We start from the raw sequence: 22,568 nt of genomic DNA, 5'->3' as shown, positions 1-22,568 counted from the left end.
GAGTGTAAAACTGCCTACTCAAGCCTCAGCAACTACGGATGCTCCTACCCCCACCAAGCTCAAACGTCCCGGGTCGATCTCGGACTGCTGCTGTGCTGACAGCGAGAATTTCAAGCCAGTGGATCTTAGTTTGCTGGGCTCTGTGGGGGTGGAACCTGCCGAGCCAGACCACTTGGCTCCTTGGCTTCAGCACCCTTTCCAGGGGAGTGAAGAGTTTTGTCTCACTGGTGTTCAAGGTGCCCTGGGGTATGGAAAAAAAGAACTCCTGTAGCTAGTTCGGTGTCTGCCCAAATGGCTGCCCAGTTTTTTGCTTGAAACCCAGGGGCCTGGTGGGGTGGGCACCGGAGGGGATCTCCTGGTTTGTGGGTTGCGAAGAAAATTCCCCTACCCCTTGTGCTTCCTGGGTGAGGTGACACCCCACCCTGCTTTGGCTCGCTTTCTGTGGGCTGCACCCACTGTCCAACCAGTACCAGTGAGATGAACTGGGTACCTCAGCTGGAAATGCAGAAATCACCTTCCTTCTGTGTCGATCTATCTAGGAGCTGCAGACTGGAGCTGTTCCTATTCAGCCATCTTGCCAGCAATCGTGAATGTTTTTTATATCTTAAACCTAGCTAGGGTATACATTCCTGGTGGCCCATTATACTATTATCTGTACTTTTGTCTCTATTTGAAAATACCCATTAATTATGTTCAAGAGAAACCATCCCACTGGGGAACATTTAGAATAATTTTTGAAGTATTAGGAAGAAATATCATACATTATCTCAGGACCAAGATGGTGACCTTGATGGATTTTATAAAGTTTATTTAACAAGCTATAAACCTATCCACCTTGTGTATACCTATTATACCATCTTAAATTGGTTATTTATACTTAATAATTGTGGCAAACTATAGAGGTATTAATATAAAATATGATGTATTTTGTGAACTTTAATGATAATTTTTTAGATAGATTGAAAATTAATCAAAACAATTAATGAAAATTTATCAACTATTTTCTAAGTTCACATGAGAAGGTATTGTGTCAGTAAGAAGGATTTTGTATGTGCTGATATACAATCTTTAAAATAAATTGACTGTAAAGATGTTCTTGAAGGTCGCAATATATCTAGACAGTTTACCCTTGGGGAAAAACACATCACTTTGTAAGATCAACTGATGGAATAAATAGCTAGGAAAATGTAAACTGTGAAGAAACAAAATGTAAGAAACTGAAAGACTGAGGGAACTGGCAGAGGAAACTGAGGGAAGAATCCATCCACCTCAACAGCCATCATGGTGGCAGGTAACAGACTGACTCAGCCTGGATACATTTTACAAGTTAATGCTGGCTCAGGAGGCTGTGTGCGTGGCAATATTGTGGTAGTTGTTATATTATTTTGGCAGAAGGTGAAACAGAAAACCAGGAAAAAAAAATGTGAATTGTAATTTTGGCTAATTGTTCGTGTTCTCACGGGAACCAGAACAGGTTGACCATTAGTCTGCAATACCCTGAGGACCTAAAGTTGTGCCTCCCTCTCTCATTTGCAAAGTCTAATATGTAAGAGTTAGTTACAGGAAGGAAGGAAACCCTGTGGAGACCCTGTTGCCTTCCCAAACTTCTCATGTGTGGGCTGTATGTGTGTGTATGTTTGTGTGTAGCTGTTCACAATATCATAACAAACTCTTCAGTGCAAAGGAAAAATACTATTTCTCTCTCTATATAAAAGGAGACTCCATCATACTTCTTACTTCTTTAAGGATATACAAATTAAACTCTTTAGTCTGATAGGTAAGGCCTCGTTTCTCCAGTTGTGTCTTGGACCTTCCCGTAAGAACTTGTTCTGAGCAGATAGATCTTTTCCTGAACCCTACCCCCAGTCCCATCTTGTTCATGTTTGCTTCCATTTCTTTTTTCCAAAGAAATTGACTTGAATTATGATGTTCTCCCTGACTTTTCTTACACTATCTACATTCTCCCGTTCTTCTGACTTGGTTGAAGTCTGTGGTTGTTTTTGTCTTTTGTTTCTTCGCATTGTTGACTCACAATCAAATTGCCCAGGGGACATAATCACACTGTCATTCGGAGCAGATACTACTAGCTAATATTTTATAGGACAGATCTAGGTCATGTGGAATAAACTACTTCAAATTATTTCCTTTTCATCTCAAAATGCCTTTTTACAGTATATTCACTTATCTTATTCTCTCCTCCAGCTTTCTCCCCCGCCCCCCCCAAAAAAAGGGTGTCAATTGAAAGAGAAAACTGGCCCAACTACCTCAGCCTACATCATCGCTGTGTAATAAACTGCCAAGAATGCTGAAGTTGAGTGTGTCCCTATAGTGGAAATAACACTGAGTTATACTAATCACAAGTCTTGAGTTTCAGCACCGGTTCAGTCCATTTTTATTAGTGTCAGACTTGGTAAGATGCTTACTCTCCCAGTGTTCTCCACAGTTCCCCCATCCTGAAAATAAAATAATAATAATAAAAAACAGTATATTTGACCCTGTTATTCTCTCAAGATACTATCCTAGCATTTTCTTATAAAAACAAATGTCTCAAAGATTGTCCTGCTTGTTGCCTTCCCACTTCTCAGCTCACTTTCTTCTCACTTCTCATTGCCTTCTCACTCCTCACCCTGGTAACTTGGCTTCTGTTTCCATCACAAAACTCAAAGTCTTCTCAACTTCTCTTTTATACATCTCTGGAGAACTTCTGATCTCTAACATCTGTAGCTCTCCCAATCTCCTCCCCCCGCATTTCAAAATATTTGTTCTCGCTCTATCATTCTACAAAAATGATAGCAAATCTCCTGTACCAGTCACCGTGCTAAGTGCTGGATGCAGTCATGGTCTCTATCCTCATGTTGCAATGGAGCCTAGTGGCAAAGACAGACATTAAGTGTGAGAGTATTTGATCCCATTTGGTTTGTCCTTTGAGGAAGTGACAGTTGACATGAAGTATGAGTACAGTAAAGGTAACGAAGGAGGGTGTTGAGGAGAATGGTGTCCCTGTGAGTGGACATAGTGAAAAGTTCAGGGTCAGGAGGGAGTATAGCATGTGTGAGGAATTTAAAGAAGAATGAAAAATTGAGAAATTGAGACAATTTGAAAAGGACGGAAGAGACTAGACCATGCCAGACATAGTAATCTACATTAAGGGGTCTGTCTTTAATTTTAAGGCAATGGGGTGCCATTGTTTAAGTGTGTGTGTGTGTGTGTGTGTGTGCATGCATCTGTGTGTGAGAGAGAGAGGAAGGAAAGGAAGGAAGGAAGGAAGGAAGGAAGGAAGGAAGGAAGGAAGGAAGGAAGGAAGGAAGAAAGAAAGAAAGAAAGAAAGAAAGAAAGAAAGAAAGAAAGAAAGAAAGAAAGAAAGAAAGAAAGAAAGAAAGAAAGAAGGGAGGGAGGGAGGGAGGGAGGGAGGGAGAGAGAGAAAGGAAAGAAAGAAAGAAAGAAAGAAAGAAAGAAAGAAAGAAAGAAAGAAAGAAAGAAAGAAAGAAAAAAAGAAAGAAAGAAAGAAAGAAAGAAAGAAAGAAAAAGAGATGTTATGTTTAGAAAAGATCGCTGTGGCTAAAGTCTGGAGCATTGATAGATGGATTGGAGAGAGGATACAATTAAGAGAAGACTGTACATCCAGGCAACAAATGATGCTTTCCATGGTGAGGATAGAAAGAAGTAGACAGATGCCAGAAATACCATGTAATATCAACAGGTCTTGATGATGGCGGGTTGAAGGAGAGGGATGTCATGGACAACTCCTTCATTTCTGCCCGATGGAGACTGGACAGTTCCCCAACTGCTCCTTCAGTTGATCCGCAAGTGTAGATGCCTCTCAATGTGCTATTCTCAACTCTTTCTTCTTCTACACTTTCTCCCTTAGTAGTTCTTCAATTTCTAGCTTAACATCTCAATTCTGCAAGATGTTACCCAAACTTACAATGCTATTTACTCCAGAGATCACATACTGGTAGCCCATTTGGGAGATATCGATGCTTCATTATCCTGTGATTTTTTAATTAAAAATATGAATTATGAAAGATTTAGAAGTCAGAACTTTCATATAAAATTTGCATTTGAAACTCTTTTAATAATTGGAAGCTCCATCAACACTGAACCCATATTCTTCATGTCAACAGTTCGTCAGAACTGAGTGACAGCTGACCCTTTTAGCAAGTATTTTCCACTTTGCTGTAGTCCCTGACATTTGGGCACCTGGCCACCACATTTATTGAGTTTCTGTTTGGTCATCCCAGGCACTAGCCTTTAAACCTCAGCTTTAGTCCAATCACCTTAGAATGTAGAACATTTACCCAGCATCATACCGCTGAAAACTGCAGCAATGTCAAAATCCCACGCTCATTCTACTCCCTGCCTGAATCACACAATTGCTGAACAAAGCATCCCATCAGTTGGCAGTTAGCACTATCACAATTGCTAGGCTAAGGTGTTTGACCAGTTTTTTCTTTGAAGTACTGTAGGCAGTTTCTGTCCACATATTTTAATTCCTTGCAGCACAACTTGTTTTTTATTAACATAAAAATTACATATATTTTACATTGTGAAGAGTCCAAATATTGCTGTATAAAAGCTTGCTAATATCATTATTCTTTCTTCTTTCTAATTTTCTTCTAGAACTCTTGGAACGGTCTTTAGCCCTTTTAAACAAAAGTCAACAACTCACTGACTTCATAGAAAAATTCAAGTGTGAAGGACCTAATGTGAATCCTGAGTTGATTCAGGGAGCTCATAGCAGCTGTCTGAAGATTGACAGCCTTCTTGAACTTCTACAAGACAGGAGAAGACAGTTAGACAAGTACTTGAAGCAACAGTGGCAAGAATTGAGTCAGGTTCTGCAGATATGTCAGTGGGACCAACGAGAAAACCAGGTAACCCAAAGGGGCATTGGATGATGTTCCAGTCTCAGCTGATTAGTTGTTATAGGGATTAACCATTCCCCGGGGTAGTTTGTCAGTCTTCATGGTCAAATCCTTTGGTCTTTGGTCCAAAAATCTTTCATCCAAACTACCATGTTGTTTTTCCCTGTAAGTAATATAAAATCAAATGTATGCATTTTTTTCATTATACTGTTGATTTTATAAATGAGAGAACACCTGTGGGTAGTTTCGAGAATGAATGTATTCTATTGTTGGATTCTTCCTTCCTTCCAGGTCACTACTTTTAGACATGTTTCTTTAACATTTTGAAATGTTAATTGCAATTTTCTTAAAAGTTGAAGAGGCATGATGCTGCCAAATTGTGCTAGATTGCTGCTTACATCAGTAAAAAAAGTCTGTCAGCCCAAAATAGAGATAATGTTCTTAGAAGAGTAGTCTGATGCCAATCAAGAAATATGACCTTGGCCCATAGCTGCAGGATCTGTGGTCAGAGGGCTTTGGGGGTTGATGAGTTTGCAGGCTCATTAGAGCTCATTACCCAGGCTGCGAGCACATTTCTGATGGGTTGTCAATGTGCTTGACACAGATTTCTTCTGCTACAATTATTTGATGTGAAGAGTGGGCAGAACTCTCTTTGCAAACCCCCAACTCAAATAAGTGAGAAGTTTATCACAACACTTCTGATTGTCTTAATTCCATGTTTAAATCTGTACAGATTAAGTGGAAGGAATTTTTAGGGAGAAATTATGTGGGGGGACGTCTCCTGGCCTAAATACACGGGAAAGAGGTTTTTTCATATATTTAATATTATTGCTCCATCCAAATTGAAGAGACATTCATATATTTGGAAGCGCATATGAGTCCAGAAGAAACTGGTTCTTATTTCAAGCTGGAAAAATGAGAACTTAAATGATGATCAACCTTTCAATTAATACTTATTGAGCACCTACTATGTACCAGTTTCTATCATAAGTGTTGGGGATATACTAGACCACAAGATGGTGCCTTTTTCCTCTAGGAAATTTTCTTCTAATTCAATGTTTTTCAACCTTCACACTATTGACATTCGGTGCTAGGTAATTCCTGGTTGTGGGAGGCTGTCCTGTCCAGCACACTCTAGGATACAGAGCAGCCTTGCTGGCCTCTACCAACAAGATACCAGTACAACATCCCCAGTTTTGAAAAACCAGAACTGTCTCTAGACATTGCCAAATGTCCCCTGGGGGACAAAATTACCCCCAGTTAAGAACCATTATTCTAATGTGATGAGGACTTATAATAAACAAATGATGAGTATGATGATAAACCTGATGATGAAATCAAATAACGTAATGAATTTTGACATGTGTTGGTCAACTTTTCATCAAAGAAGGAATCAAAGAAGACTCTCCGAGGAAGTGGCATAGAGCAGAGACCCAAATGCAGATGTCAGTCATATATTCTCCTGCTTGCATTTTGTTGCCATTCCCTTCTAAGTCACCATACACTTTCTAAGCTGCCTTGCTTTTATCATTTTACACTGACTGCTGCCCGCTCCTCCTGTCCTGCTTCTGCTGTGCTTGACCTGCGGACTCTGCTCTAGCCATTATACACTCTCACATGCACTTTCACATGCTCATCTCCCAAAGCATTATCGTCCAATGCAAAGGTCTTTTCCTGATGACTCTGACATAACAAGAAGGAAATTAATCCTCAGGACAAGAAACTTAAAATTGTAAGACAACTGTTTCCAAAGTTCTTTGTCCTTCCGAGCATGAGTGGGTGTATTTTAGCTCCCTTGCTCCTCTCTGTCTCTCTCTGCCCTAATCCTGACCAGCCACCGTGTTCCCAGAGCTACTATCCCCTTAAAGGAACCTTCCTTTTATCTCTTCATTCTTGTGTTTACAACCCCAAGCCCCTGCCTCTAGTGCTTCCAAAAATACATTAAAAACTCCTCTTGCTTTATCATACAGAGAAGCACTTGTATTTTAAACCTCAACATCTCTTATCTGGATTAACACAGACACCTTCTCTCTCCAAAAAAAAAAAAAAAAAAACCTCCTCAAAGAGGCTCCCCAAACAGAACAATTTCCCAATAATGAGAAAATAGCTTCAGTAATTTTATTTATTTATTTTTAAAACAGCAATTTTGCCTTTCTGCCCCATAACTATGGCAGTAATCATCCACTTGAATCCTCTGTAGTAAAAAGAAAAGAAAAAAATCACCTGAAAATTTAGAAGATTCAAAATGGACATTCTAATCCGGCCACATTCTTAAAGGAAATCTAAATCCCTTGCTAAACCTGGAAAGCAAAAATATATTTGCTAATAAGTAAAGTAAGGTATAGTAGAAGGTGTCTGACTTGGTAAGTTCTCTAACTTATGGGGTCTCATTTTGTTTTAGAGGTGAATGCTTTTGGGAGGGGTGCTTTTTAAAAAGTAAAGTTTATTTTTTAGAGCTCTTTTAGGTTCACAGCAAAATTGAGAGAAAGGTACCGAGATTTCCTATATGCTCCCTGCCCCCACACATGCAGTTTCTCTCTTTATCAGCATCTCCCCTCAGAATAGCTTGTTTACAATCAATGGGCCTACAGTGACACATCACTATCACCCAAAGTCCACAGTTTACAGGAAGGTTCACTCTTGATGATGTATGTTCCAAATGTCCAATTCCACGTACATATGGGTTTGAACAAATGTGTAATGACATGCATCCACCATCATAGCATCATAGAAACCATGTTCACTGCCCTAATAATCCTCTGTGCTCTGCTTGTTCATTGCTCCCTTCCCTCTAACCCCTGGTAAACACTCATCTTTACTGTTCCCATAGTTTTGCCTTGTCCATAATGTCATATAGTTAGAATCATACAGGACTTTTCAGATTGGCGTTTTTCACTTAGTAATATGCATTCAAGTTTCCTCCATGTCCTTTCATGGCTTGATAGCTCATTTATGCTTAGCGCTAAATAATATTCTAGACAACCCTGGGCAAAGCAGGGAGACCCTGTCTCTACAAAAACTTTTTTAAAGTAGACAGGTGTGATGGTGTGTACCTGTGATCCCAGCTACTCAGGAGGCTGAAGTCGGAGGATCCCTTGAGTCTGGTAGGTTGAGACTGCAGTGAGCCATGATTATGCCACTACACTCCAGTCCGGGTGACACAGAGCAAGACTCTGTCTCAAATAACATAAATAAATTAATAAATCAATAAGTATCCCATTGTCTGCATTTACCACAGTTTGTTCATCTATTAATCTACTGGCATCTTAGTTGCTTCCAAATTTTGGCAATTATGAATAAAGCTGTTGTGGACATCCATGTGCAGCTTTTTATGTGAACATAAGTTTTCAATTTCATTATAGATAAATACCAAGGAATGCGATTGCTGGGTCATATGGTGAGAGTGTGTTTAGTTTTGTAAGAAACTGCTAAACTGTTTTTCAAAGCGGCTATACCATTTTGGATTCCCACCAGCAATGAATGAGTGTTCCTGTTGCTGTACATCCTTGTCAGCATTTGGCATTGTCAGTGTTCTAGATTTTGGCCACTTTAATAGCTGTGTTGTGGTATCTCATTGCTGTTTTAATGGGCCTCATCTTTAAATTGGGAATAATACTTAAATCACAGAGTTGTTATAAGGATTACATGAAATAATGTGCAAAACACATAGCACAATGCATAGCGTTTTAAGAGGTACTTAATAGTTTCTTTGCCCTCCCTCTCTGTGGTTAAACCTTACAACTTATGAAAGCTTTCTCATTCAGCCCAGATTCTTTCCCCTGGATGTAGCATTACTGTTGTCATACATGTCTAGGTCTCTTAATACTGTTTAGTTATTGGAGGCTGTTACAAGTATAGTTAGGATTTAGGAATCCACATTCGTGGTTAAGGGAATGAGGCTGTCATTTAGACTCCATTCCTAACAGCACTTGAACAAAAATTAATTATAATAAGAATAATCAACATTATAGTAAATATAACCAGTTAATAAACAAGATAGTCATTTCCTTAAATATAAAATTTAGGCTCTTAGGCTGGGTGTGGTGATGAATGCTTATAATACCAGCACTGTGGGAGGTGAGATTGCTTGAGCAATCTCTGTCTCAAAAAGAAAAAAAAAATAATAATAATAATAATAATAAACAGAAGTTTAGGAAAACTGAACAACTCAGGTGAGATAATTTGTGCTTATACATACCTGGACTTTAAAGTGATTCCTTTTTCATATAATTATCAACAGAGCAAGCAGGCAGATTCCTTGAGCCCGGGAGTTCGAGACCAGTCTGGGTAACATGGCAAAACCCTGTATCTACAAAACACACACACACACACAAATGAGCCAGGCATGGTGCCATGCTCCTGTAGTCCCAGATACTTGGGACCCTGAGATAGATGGGTGGCTTGAGCCCAAGAGGCCAAAGCTGCAGTGAGCCAAGATTGCACCATTGCATTTCAGCCTGGGTGACAGAATAAGACCCTCTGTCTCAAAAAATAAAATAAAAATAAAATTTGGACTCTGAATCTTAAAACACCTATGTGACATTTTCTCTTGTTAACAGCAGTGACAGCAGTTGGAGTAGTTAGTTAACAAAGCTAAGTATTGTCTCTTTATGTTGGTAAGGGTACAGATCCTGGGGCCAGACTGTTGGCTGGGTTCAAATCCTAGCTTCACCACTTACTAGCTGAGTAACAGCAATTATTTAACTTCCCTGAGGCTCAGTTTTCTGTAAAAATATGAATAGTAATACCAACTACTATCTTAGTGTTAGCAGTTGTTACCATCATGTCTGAAAAAGATGGTGAAGGCCCGACATGTTACATACTCTCCCCACTTCTTGCCCCCGCAATGTCGTGCTCAGATGAAGATTGGTCTCAGATTGAAGACCAGTTTTATTATTTGAGTTCACAGGATGTGATAAAATAAAAGTCGCTTTAATAATGTTAACAGCTACCCTTGTTCAACGGGCACTGAATTGATAGTTTAAAACAAAAAGTAGTATCTTTTTTTCTGCTTGTGATTTAAAAATGCTTCTTTGTTAAAATGTAGCGATCCCCCTCCATGCAGATTGCTACTAGAAATTTGGCATACTGCCACCTTCTAGACTTTTATCCAAGTGTGAGCGTAGTCACAGGCACACACACATTTATTATAAAAAACTAAACAAACAAATGAAAATTAATTGAATTAGCCTATATATACCGTATTACAACCTGTTTTTTTGTTAAATTGAAAAAAAATCCTAAACATATTCTGTGTTTAAGTAGAGCAATTAATTTTAATAAGTGTGTAGTATTCTGCTATTTGAATATAAAACAATTTAAACAGTATTTTATTAATGAGGAAATAGAGTTGCTTTGATTTCTTAATATTATAAACAATAATTAATGCTTACTCTGTCGATAATTATATGAACAAGGATTCACTTTAAAGTCCAGGTATGTATAAACACAAATTATCGCACCTGAGTTTTTCAGTTTTTCTAAACTTCTGTTTTTTATTATTATTATTGTTACTTTTCTTTTTGAGACAGAGTCTCACTCTGTCACCCAGGCTGGAGTGCAGCGACACAATCTTGACTTACTACAACCTCCACCTCCGGGTTCAAGCAATTCTCGTGCCTCAGCCTCCCAAGTAGCTGAGACTACAGACACACGCCACCACGCTGGCTATATGTTTTGCATTTTAGTAGAGACGGGGTTTCACCATGTTGCCCAGGATGGTCTTGAACTCCTGGGCTCAAGTGACCTGCTGGTCTTGGCCTCCCAAAGTCCTGGGATTACAGGCATGAGCCACGGTGCCCGGCCTGAATGTTCTAAAGTGTTGTTGATGGTACAATGGTGAAGAATTGCAGCAGGGACACTGAGCTGAGTGTCACTCAGTTCGTAATTTGGGTTTTATAGTTATCATGTTCTTGGATGATCTACCTGATAATTCTAGAACATATGGAACCACATTTCATTGGAGGGCAAAGGGTTTTTTTTTTTTTTTTGGTCAGTTCTGTCTTATTTTAAGTGAACACAGGAGCTATCAATCTTTACATTAATGAAATATCAACTTTGTCAATCATTTTAACCAATTAAGAAAAAGGGAAATTAAGTAAAGAAATAGAACAAAGATTACTGATGAATAATAATGTGGATGTCTGAATACGTGATGTGTCTTCTTTCGTAAGAGCCATTTAAAAGATACATTTAGTGCTTCTCTGTTTCTGAGCTGTGGCCTAATGCTTTTGAACTATAATAGTTCAGCTAATTCTCCTTTGGAAAAGAAATTAAGTGACCAGCATGATGGGGACTTAGGATTCACATCAACTGCAGGAAAACAGTAAATGAAAACCACATACTTTCCTATCTTAATTAGGATGTGATCACCTCATAAAGATAATTATAGCATGTTCTTTCATCATTGTTTTTCAGATATAATAATGCACTCTTGTTTTACATTTAAAGATAAGCAGCTGACCTTTCTTTTCAGCTCCAGCAGCATCTTATTTTGCAGATAATCTGCCTCATTAATGAAAATCAGAAGCAGCTTGAAGTACTTCGTGCATAATTAATTATCTTGGCAAGAAGATTTATGAATGTAATTTTTCTCAATTGCTCCAATCAGGCATAAGTGAGACAAACAAATATATTAAAACTAAGCTATTCATGGTCTCTATGTACAAGACAGTGTCAAGGACGTCTAGGAGAATTAAGACATGAGGGCAGACAATCTCTTTTTACTACCCAGATCACATATGAGTTATACATCTTTAGGGGCAGGAAGGATAATAGAATTCACATCAGAAGGTTTTGTGGTTTTATAATTTGAGTAAAATGTGTATCATAATCATGCAGTATATTCCTTGTCAATGAGCAATTTAAATGATATTAAAGATGACATATATGAGCATAGCGTCTGGGCACCAATCTTGTGTCTGGTGGACATCTGTAAAACTGTGCACCCATACAGGCATATGTGAGTGTATTCTCTTGTATATGATGCCACCTTCTAACTAGGATTTAGAACTTGAATGATTGAACAGCTTAAATGCGTAATTTTGAAAGTCCTTCTCTGGAAGTTACTTACCTGAGCTTCTTATCTATTGCTTTGGAAATTTTGAAATGGGGATACTAAACCTATCACCAAGAGATTTTGTGAAAAATAAATGAGAAGGTGTGAGTGAAAATACTTTGAAACATTTACATCAGCAAAATGTCAGTCCTGGTCCCATGATTATGACTATGCACAATGAGCCTCTTCAGTTGTATTCTTGAGTGTATCTTTCATATTCCAAGAGGTGGTATTCCTGGATAAACAGTGTTATTCCCAAAAGTGGAATTTGGGGGTTGATAGAATGTGAACAAGTGTTAAGTCCCATGATCCATCTTGTCAAATTACCCCCACAAAAGTTGTTTAAATTTGACTCCAACTAGTTGGAGTTGAGTACTAGTTCCCACCACATTGGTCAATGTTGAGCATTACCTTTCATTTTCATGTTTGCAAATCTGGTCTTGTTGTTTAACTTAGTATTTCCTAAATCTCTAGTGATTGCATTAAAAATACATGCATTTGCATCTCTCAATAAATGTGAGCTGCTGCCTCAAAAAAAAAAAAAAGAAAAGAAAAGAAAAAAAAAGTCCTTCTCTGAAGGCAGCTTTCATACATTGGCTGGCATAAGGCCAAAAAAAAGGGTTGCATTATTTTGGTGACACTGGTATCAAACCGTTGGGTCAGTAGCAGGTATACATGACTGTCCCACTGTCCATAGATGAAAATTTATCACAGAATTTCATTTTGGTATACAGTCTGTCTCTAGAATTCTCTCTAGGGCACGCCAACAGTAAATGCAAAGGATCTGATAGTATTTGTAGAAGGATCATGTAATTTTGACAGAAAAAAAAAACCTTTTCTAACTGGGATGTATGCGAATGACTATTGCTTCCAATGGCACTGCAGTTCAAAGGTTGAAACAGAGGGACTCTGGTGCAGATGGCATGGATGCCAATCCTAGCTTTTACATTTACTAGGTATGTGGTTTTGGGCCAGTTACTTGGCCTCTGTGCCTCAGTGTCCTTTTCTATAAAATGGGGATAATAACAGTATCTACCTATAGATTTATTGTAAAAATAAAAAATATTATACATTTTAAAATGCTTTGAGCACAGCTTGGCATATTGTAGGTGCTCAATACTTTTCAAATGTTCACCATATCACTACATACTTTGGTGGTCACTTTCTGAGCTTTACTGGATAATCACTAGCCTACAAAATCAGACACACTGGCCACATCCCACACCAATTCCATAAACCACTAGATAATCTTAACTTTCTAAAATGTTCTGATATGAACAGGGCATAAATGCCATTTCATGGCTTTATATCCAGTCTAGTTTACTCAAAAGGTCAGCTTTAGCTGGAAGATAGAGTTTAAAACCAATTTTCCACTTCTTAAGTTTCTCCACCCTTTAGCTATTCTTTAGGTCACTTATACTTATTATAGTTGATTACATTTTCATTAAATTAGGTCATTCCTGTATACTGTTCAATTGAACTGATGGCTTAACAACATTTTGGTTATTGAAGCCCTCAAGTCGGTTGGTAAGGGGGATGGGGACACACACTGTGACCACATTCACTCTCAGAAGTGATGTGTGTGTGCTCCCTGGGGAAGGCTCTGTGGTTGCTTCTAATCCTCATGCCCATTGTATGACAGAATTAGCTGTTGCTGCCTGAGATATCTGCTAAGCCCCGGGGCTGCCTGTGGGTCTCCTTTTACCTCTCTAAGCTCTTTTCCTTCCCTACCCCTGGTGCTTGTCCCTGGTGATCATTGGCTTCTCTTTTCTCCTGCCACCTTCCCAAACTAGCCAGGAAGTAGAAATCATTTTCTCCTCTTCCCTCATTCTCACGATCCAATCCCAAAGACAACCCAAAAGGATGAACTAATTTTAATGAATATTGTAGGGAGACTCTTAAGCAAACAATAAATGGCATGCTTTAAAAAGATGAAGACATCTTTTAAAATTTACCAGTTATTTATTCTGTCTATATGACAGTTTCTGATTCATTGTTTTTCCCAACAACCAGAGGTTCAGGCCAAAACTTTGGTAGGAAATCCATTAAGCTGCCTGACCTAGGAAATGGGAAGGTAAAATGAAAATGTCAAACTTTGGTCCCACTCCTAAGTAGCTCTGCGCTGTCTGTCGGTCTGTCTCTCACTCTCTTTATCTCACACACACAGTGAATATAATTGGCTGAAGATCACTTAGGGTGGAACTTTAAGTTATATTGGGAAAACCATGCCTTCGATATCTTTGGCAGGGATACACATTTTGCCAAGACACTGGATGGGGCTGTTTCCTCTCCTGAAAAACAATTTCTTTCCACTGCTGGGGAAGTTATTTTCAATGAGTCAGAGGTAATGTTAGAAATAAAATTTAGGTCCAGAGACTTCTACTGTACTGATTTTGTCCATTGGACGAAATAACTTTCCATCCATTAAGTAGTTGGAAGTGAAGAGCCTACCTAAACACAAATAATTGTTGTGGGCAATGTTAAGAAGGGAAGTCCTTACTGCCTTTTTTTAAAATGAAATATAGATGTGAGAAGAGAAATTATATGCTAACACAAGTCAGAATAGTTAAATACATAAAATTATTATTCTAGACAGGAAAAAAGATTGTATGTAAAGCTGTTCATAAAGTAACAAGTTTTGCCTTAAAATAACATATTTTAGCTTTCCTACTGCCCCTCAACACAGAATACCGGGATTTGATGCTGGAATTTGTTGAGGAGATACAGATACCTTCCAGTTGATCTCAGTAATTCACAAAGGGCTCCCAAATTCTACAGAAGAAAATTGTGAGCATTGTCCTCCTGGAATCTCTAAGTCCAAATAATAACAGGCCAATAACTAGATCGGTCCCAGAATACATCTAGAAATGGAAACCCAATCCACGTTTTTGGCACTAATTGTTTTTTTCTGCCCTCCTGCCAAGTCTGCAGGTGCAAACATCAGCAACACAGCTTTAGCATCTCTTCTAATGTGCATTAGAATCACCTAGTGGACCAAATAGATATTTCAAATCTGGTTATTGCTAGTTAAGTCCAGAGCTCATTTGACTGTATTGTCTAATACAAAATACAACTGGTTCTCCTACTGTAAAAAAAGAAAAAAAAACCAAAGCCCTATGGAAACATGCCTTCAAAATCAAAGCAGGCATTAGAACTGTCACCTGTGACCATCAACTACAATTGAAAGCATTCTCTGTATGTGTGTATTTTTGGTAATTGCAAGAGAGACTGTCAAAAAGTCTTGGGTTAAAGAAGATGAATAACTGATGCCTTTTTCCTTGATCAGTTTTTTGTCCTTAATAGAACCTGGTTATTCAGCAAGTTCTGCACGTGGAAAAGAAAATGAAAGTAATTTGATGAGATTTTCATCTCCCCTTAAACATTTCTGTTAAGGTGGTTTGAATTGCTTATTGCTAGTTCACCTCCTCCAGCATATTTTAAATAAAGACAAAAAAGATCTGATTTCAGATTGTGGAACAAATTGCAGAAAAATAAGCTGCAGTGGTTTATGACATTCTGATGCATTGCTTTGGGCTGCAGCAGAAGTTCACCTTCTTGACGCCTCCGTTGTTTATCCTTGACCATCAGAGAGCATTTTCTATTGCTTGCATGCTCCATCTTTCAGTCCTGTCTTTGGCACATGTCATTTGGGAAGTGAAATTCTCAGCCTGCTCTTGCTGTCACCACTGCCCACAGCTGGCATCTTGCTCTCAGGGACTCTCTCTGACAGGCCTGACCCACACATTCATTCTCCTCTCTAATGAACTATTTTCACTAAGCCCCTGATTATATACAGGACCTAATTTGGTGTTAAAATTGGGTTCTATAACCATAGCTTTGCATTTTGGTTTTTATTTTAAGAATGTTCAATGAGATACCATCTCACACCAGTTAGAATGGCAATCATTAAAAAGTCAGGAAACAACAGGTGCTGGAGAGGATGTGGAGAAATAGGAACACTTTTACACTGTTGGTGGGATTGTAAACTAGTTCAACCATTATGGAAAACAGTATGGCGATTCCTCAAGGATCTAGAACTAGATGTACCATATGACCCAGCCATCCCATTACTGGGTATATACCCAAAGGATTATAAATTATGCTGCTATAAAGACACATGCACACGTATGTTTATTGCAGCACTATTCACAATAGCAAAGACTTGGAATCAACCCAAATGTCCATCAGTGACAGATTGGATTAAGAAAATGTGGCACATATACACCATGGAATACTATGCAGCCATCAAAAAGGATGAGTTTGCGTCCTTTGTAGGGACATGGATGCAGCTGGAAACCATCATTCTTAGCAAACTATCACAAGAACAGAAAACCAAACACCGCATGTTCTCACTCATAGGTGGGAACTGAACAATGAGATCACTTGGACTCGGGAAGGGGAACATCACACACAGGGGCCTATCATGGGGAGGGGGGAGGGGGGAGGGATTGCATTGGGAGTTATACCTGATGTAAATGATGAGTTGATGGGTGCAGCACACCAACATGGCACAAGTATACATATGTAACAAACCTGCACGTTATGCACATGTACCCTACAACTTAAAGTACAATAATAATAAATTAAAAAAAAGAATGTTCATAAATATAGCCTAATGAGATATATATAGGCCACTTCTCTTCTCCAGAATCCTTTATTTCTGCAGATGTATATAATAAGCAGGAAAAATATTGCATAGTATGAATTCTGACACTAGCATTTCTGTCCCTACCTACAGGAATTTCCTCCTATTGGTTGTTTGAAATTAGGCAAGTTATTGAACTGTCTATTGAACTGTTACCTCATCTATTGAAAAGACAAATATCTTTATCACAGGAGGGGTGCAAAGATTAGTTGAAGTTATGTTGTAACCTACCTAAATTAGTACCTAATGCTTCTCTTGGAAGGAAGGCTGGTTCACTTCTTTTACTTTCTTCATTCTTATTTACCAGCAGGAGTCCAAAGTGGGACTTCCAACAAGACAAAAATTAAAAATATTTAAAAAAAGGAGTCCTTCTTTGCTCAAGGCTAAATACCTTCAATAGGTATTTAGCCCAAGCTTCCCTCTCTTCCAACCTTCCCACTGTTTTTGGTACATCCCTGTATCAACTTTCCCCATGCATCTTCAGTGATGAACAACACAAGCAAAGAAATGCATGTCTCACCTAATCAAAGAAAAAAATGTGGGGAGGAGCCCCTTTGTTACTTCTGCTTTCCCAAAAGCTATTATCCTTTACTCAGCCAATGAATGCAGCCAATGTCTTAGTCCATTTTGCATTGCTACAAAGGAATACCTGAAACTGGGTAATTTATGAAGATGAAAGGGTTATTTGGCCCATGATTCTGCTGGCTGAAAGACTGGGCACCTGTTGAAAGTTCAGGCTGCTTCCACCCATGGCAGAAGGTGAAGGGGAGTTTCCAAATGCAGAGATCACATGGCAAGAGAGGAAGCAAGAGAACACATGGAGGCACCAGGCTCTTTTTAACAACCAGGTCTGCTGGGAAGTAATAAAGGGAGAACTCTCCCACAGCCCCCACCAAGGAAGGGCATCAATCTATTCATGAGGGGTCCACTCCTATGATCCAAATACCTTCCATTAGATCCCATCTCCAACACTGGGAATCAAATTTCAACATGGGGTTTAGAGGGGACAAACATCAAAACTGTAGCAGCCAACATCCGCACTTAGATGTTCATAAATGCTACCAACTGATATCTCACACCGCTCTTCTCCTGACTCCACTTTTTACATATCCCTAATTAAAGCTCAGTCTTTAAGTCTACATTTAACAAATATAGTCCAAATATATTTTAATTGAAGAACCATCCAATAGTAATAGAATGCAACCTGCTGATATGATTTTAAATTTTCTAGTAGCCACATTTTAAAAGTAAAAAGAAATTAAAAAGCAAAAAGCCACACAAAAAGGGTGAAAACCAATAATATTTTTAAATTAACCCAACATATACAAAATGTTATTTCAATAGGTAATCAATAGTAACATTTTTTTTTTTTTTATTGAGACAGGGTCTCACTCCTATTGCCCAGGCTGGAGTGCAGTGGCATGATCTTGGCTCACTGCAGCCTCAACTTTGCAGGTTCAGGTGATCTTCCTTCCTTAGCCTCTCTGAGTAGCTGTGACTACAGGTGTGTGCCACCACACACCAAGCTAATTTTTTGTATTTTTTTAGTAGACTGGGTTTTGCCATGTTGCCCAGGCTGGTCTCAAACTCTTGTGCTCAAGTGGTCCGCCTGCCTCAGCTTCCCAAACTGCTCGGTTTATAGGCATGAACCACCATACTCATACTCATACTGTTATTCTTAATGAGATATTTTCATTATACTTTATGCTAAGTCTGTGAAATCTGCTGTGTGCTTTATACATGGAGCATGTCTCAATTAGGACTAGTCACTTTCCAAGTACTAGATAGCTATGTTGATTAGTGGCTACTGTATTGGACAGTGCAGGTTTTCCTGCCACCCCACTTTAACTTTGAAGGAAGCTCTTTGTTTTCACTGGACATTCCTGATTGCTTCCTCTCTGCATCTTTGCTGACTTTCCTTTTTCTCCATCTCTTGTCATTCTGTGATAGATGCCACCCCATCACTACACACACACCACTACAAAGATCTGCCTCACTCCTCTGCTGAGTTCTATCTCCTCTGGGCATCAAGTACCTAGAATGCCCTATCAAATTAATGGGATGACCATGAACACATTGCTCAGATGAAACTGAAAGATAGAAACTGGGAAGAAAGGAAAAATATTCTAATTTACCCCTTTAATCCATCATTGCTCAGAACCAATTTCCAGTTGCACACTTTGAATACTTTTTGTTTTCCTTCCATTGCACATCTCCTCAGCTTATGGCTCATGTTTTCATAGTTTTGCAGGGACCATGTTCTACATAAATGTCCTGGTGCATCATTTACTGTACTTATCACTCAGGCTTCTGGACAGCAGCTGACATAATTTAAAACCTTATAAAAAGTGCACTTAGAATATCTATGCAGCTGTCTGAAGTAGCTACTCGCCAGGCACAATGACTGATTTACTGGGTGGCAGAATATTATGATTGACATGCTCCTGGTTATTTAGGGTGTCCTATCTTGTGATCAGAAGGACTCTGAGAGCCTATTTTGTGTGCATCCCACAGCATACATGGTAAATCTGATCTAAGAGTCTGCTCCTGTGTGTGAATACCTCATAATGAGATGTAACACCCTCATGATGATCGACTGACTTCTGAGTGTTACGCCAACTTGTTTTTATGTTTCTTTCCAGGGTGCATCTGGTAGTAACAATTTGTAGATCTAGAGAGTCAGCATGATTTAACAGGCAAGAATGTGAACAAGACATGCTGAACATTATCGTAGTTCTTTACATTCTCTTAAAGAGAATAGTATTGTCTCACAGGAATAGTATCTTTTGGGAGTTGAAATAGTATGTGCCAAATCCAGAAGATGAGGTCAGTAGATACGGTTTAAAAATCAAAACAACTCACTCTTTCCCAGCTTTCATCACTGCTGGCATGTGTTAGATGACAAGTCTTTGACTCACAAAGTTTAATAAGATTATCTGAGGGTTCAGGCTTCTCACCTGTTTTTAGAGATTAGAGAACACCTGTTTGTACCCATTTTTCATCCACTCTGATTCTATATTAACTGTCCCTATTAAAGCATTCTTGATATGTCAAGTCCCTCCCACTTTAGCTAAGAATAAATAAAACTCACTTTCATTTAATAAAATAAACGATCTCTGGAAGTTAGTTGTATCGTGATCCACTTTACTTTGAGGAAACCCTTAAATCATTGATCTAGTTGTGTTTTTATAGGGGCTTACTGCATTTTTGGGAGAAAATTATTTTGTTTTACACAATAAAATAATAAATTTTATAGCTGTTGATAAAATACTCTGTGTGTGTTTTCATAGGCACATTGTACATATCATCTAGCTCTAATTGGATACCAGAAAAACAGACTGTCTTCAAATAATTGTAAATACATAAGCACAATACTTGTATATCTTGGGGACTAACTAGATAATGTGTGTATTGTGCATAGATTACCAAATATTCAGAAGAAAATGAGATATATGTCACATGAAAACTGCTACAAGGTCACCAGTATTCTTTTCTTTGCACTAATGATGGACTAAAATGGTGGTTAACAAAGACATTTCCAATTAGCAGAAAGCTAGAGAAATGCTTCCATACTGTATTTTAACTGCCTATTCCATGCTGAGAAATACTAAGAGTTGGTGTAGACCTTTTGATCACATAGTCAACTTTGCAATATCAGCCCTATAAATGGTGTGTCCTATTCTAGGTAAGCCATTAACTCTGACGTGTGTGTGTGTGTGTGTGTGTGTGTGATGTGCATTTATTGTGTGGAACTTCCAAACTAATCTAGAGTTCTCCTTGGCCACCTGTTTCACACATTTCTCCATGTTACAGGATTTCAGAGAAATCCTGAGACTGCAACAGGCAAGACAACCTAGGCTGGGGAAAGACATAGTATCAGACTTGGGATTTATATGCCCATTGTTTTGAATGGGCTGCCAGTGTTCATTTTTCAGATTTGAAGTCATTTCCCCTGATGGCAGGGCTGTAAGATTTGAAATGACTCAAGCATGGCAGCAGGGCACAATGGAAAGAGCATGGACTTTGAAATCCTGCAGACTGGAGGACAAACTCTGCTACTTACTATGCGGCTGTGGATAAGCTGCTTAACCTCTTCAAAACTCAGTCACTGCATCTCTAAAATGATGATATCATGACTGTTATAAAGTTGTTGAGAGAAATAGAGATGATGCCCAAAAAGCAACTAGCAAACTGTGTAGCTGGTAGTAGTCTCTTAAGAATCAGTCATTATGATATGATCATAAGGATAATGCTATACAGGATTCGAGAGTAAAAAATCTAAGTCTCCTTTAATTGGGATAAGGAATCTGTATCCAGGTCCCCCATGACAAGTGTTGGCATCATTTAAAAAGGTACGGATTATTTCAAGTCTTTTGCTATTTGTGGTTTCAGCACTGTATATGGCATGTATGATAAATCAAGTCAATGTAAATGTGAGTCATGCCCTTACCACTTATAATGTCAATGGATTTTAATAACCTCTCTATTTTCTGGATATAGATTTCCAGCACTTGTAGCAAACTAAATATTTCTGCATAGTCTATTTTATGGCAGAAAATATAATTCTACCTATACTGTTTAATATTTTCGTATGGGTTTATATAACTATACTTAGATTCATATTCATTTCCAGGAAAGAAGATATATTTTAAACGAATTCATGATTTTTGGACTGCTTGGGAATGTATTTTGATTCTTTGTTAGGAGATTTTGATCTTATTCATGCCATGTAATCTACTGAACTGATTAGTCATTTTCATACTTTTCTGGGATTTTTTTTCTTTTATGCATGTAGAGGTTAAATGAAGAAAAAATTCTAAACTTGTTCATATTATTTTAATACATGAGATAGTTTATATAAAGAGAAATTAAAGTAGCTTAACCTTTGAAAGGTTGAGGGACTATTTCTGAATTTTTACTCACTTATTCTGATTATTTAAATTTTGATCTTTCTTTGTTGCTTTTTACCTAGGTTACTTGTTGGTTTCAGAAAACGATAAGAGATTTACAGGAACAAAGTCTAGGTTCATCACTTTCAGACAATGAGGATCTAATTCGTAAGCACGAGGAACTGATAATAAAAGCAAAGGTAAGAGATATATTAGACACTTTAAAAATAATTGAAAAATGCATTAACTTTTCTTGAATATGCTTCTGTGGGTAATTTAGAGGAGAACTGAGAAGTCTCTTTGATTAATCTACTATTCATGTAAAAAAAAAAATCCCAATAACATTAGCAATACCGCTGTGCATTGACAGGGCTTCCAGAATAATGATAAACAAATTAACAGCTTCTACAACAATAACTATATTGTTCTGAATAGTTACTATATGCCAGGCACTATACTATGTATATGAAATCCATTGTCTAAATTATCATAAAACCCCTAAGGGAGAGGTATTATTTCCCCCATTTTATGCATCAAAACAAATAAAACACAGAGGCTTGGAAATGCAAAGTCGCTTGACCAATATAATATATCTTGTCAGTGGCAGATTTAAAATTCAGTTCTAGGTTTTGTCTAATACAGAGGCCCAAGCTCTTAAACATTATACTTTTTTAGCTTTCTAAAATTTTTTTCTACACTGAGATATCATTACTATGAGTCATCACTTTTATGACTTCCAGATATAATTTGATTGCTGTTCCCATTTACATGTCTTTTGCTCCTTAACTTGCTTCAGATTTCTCAGTTTTGCAACAAGTAATGGTTACCAGCCCGGCAGCCTCTTGTAGGTATATAGAATGCATTAAAATGCAAGCATGAAGTGCCGAAAGCAAGATGAGTAAAGCACCTGTGTTGTGGTTGACCTTCTCTCCATTGTGTCTTGTTATTTGAAAATCAATGCATTTATACATCTGGGGGTCTATAAATACTTTCCAAAATTCTTTACAGAGGCTCCATATTGATCTGCAAGAAAACAGAAGTCCATCATAGTAGATGGAATGAGAACAGTGAATAATCACTATCAACGTTTAGAGAACTTTGTATTATTAATA

General features: G+C 38.1%; 1 protein-coding gene and 1 long non-coding RNA gene across 5 annotated transcripts in view; one reads left to right on the top strand and one right to left on the bottom strand.

Annotated features, from left to right (window-relative positions):
• LOC107126920 (uncharacterized) overlaps positions 1–22,568 on the bottom strand; it is a 195,756-nt gene that overhangs the window by 9,433 nt on the left and 163,755 nt on the right. For 2 of the 3 annotated variants that reach the window (XR_001483973.4, XR_010580220.2), the window contains 3 exons: positions 22,364–22,479; positions 9,064–9,174; positions 7,912–8,038 (listed from right to left, as the gene is read on the bottom strand). This is a non-coding gene — a long non-coding RNA (uncharacterized lncRNA). Of the gene's footprint in view, positions 1–7,911; positions 8,039–9,063; positions 9,175–22,363; positions 22,480–22,568 lie in introns of those variants that run through there. The other variant, XR_010580219.2, reaches the window with a different exon arrangement.
• The window catches only part of CCDC141 (coiled-coil domain containing 141), a 210,274-nt gene that overhangs the window by 77,490 nt on the left and 110,216 nt on the right, over positions 1–22,568 (top strand). For both annotated transcript variants that reach the window (XM_015432436.4, XM_074009537.1), the window contains 2 exons: positions 4,621–4,874; positions 21,540–21,656. In XM_015432436.4, coding sequence (XP_015287922.3) covers positions 4,621–4,874; positions 21,540–21,656 — 371 coding nt within the window. The remainder of the gene's footprint in view (positions 1–4,620; positions 4,875–21,539; positions 21,657–22,568) is intronic.

The sequence above is a fragment of the Macaca fascicularis genome, chromosome 12 (genome assembly GCF_037993035.2).
Source record: "Macaca fascicularis isolate 582-1 chromosome 12, T2T-MFA8v1.1".
NCBI lineage: Eukaryota > Metazoa > Chordata > Mammalia > Primates > Cercopithecidae > Macaca > Macaca fascicularis.
The sequence above is the reverse complement of the archived record's forward strand: the minus strand, read 5'-3'. Positions and strand labels throughout refer to the sequence as shown.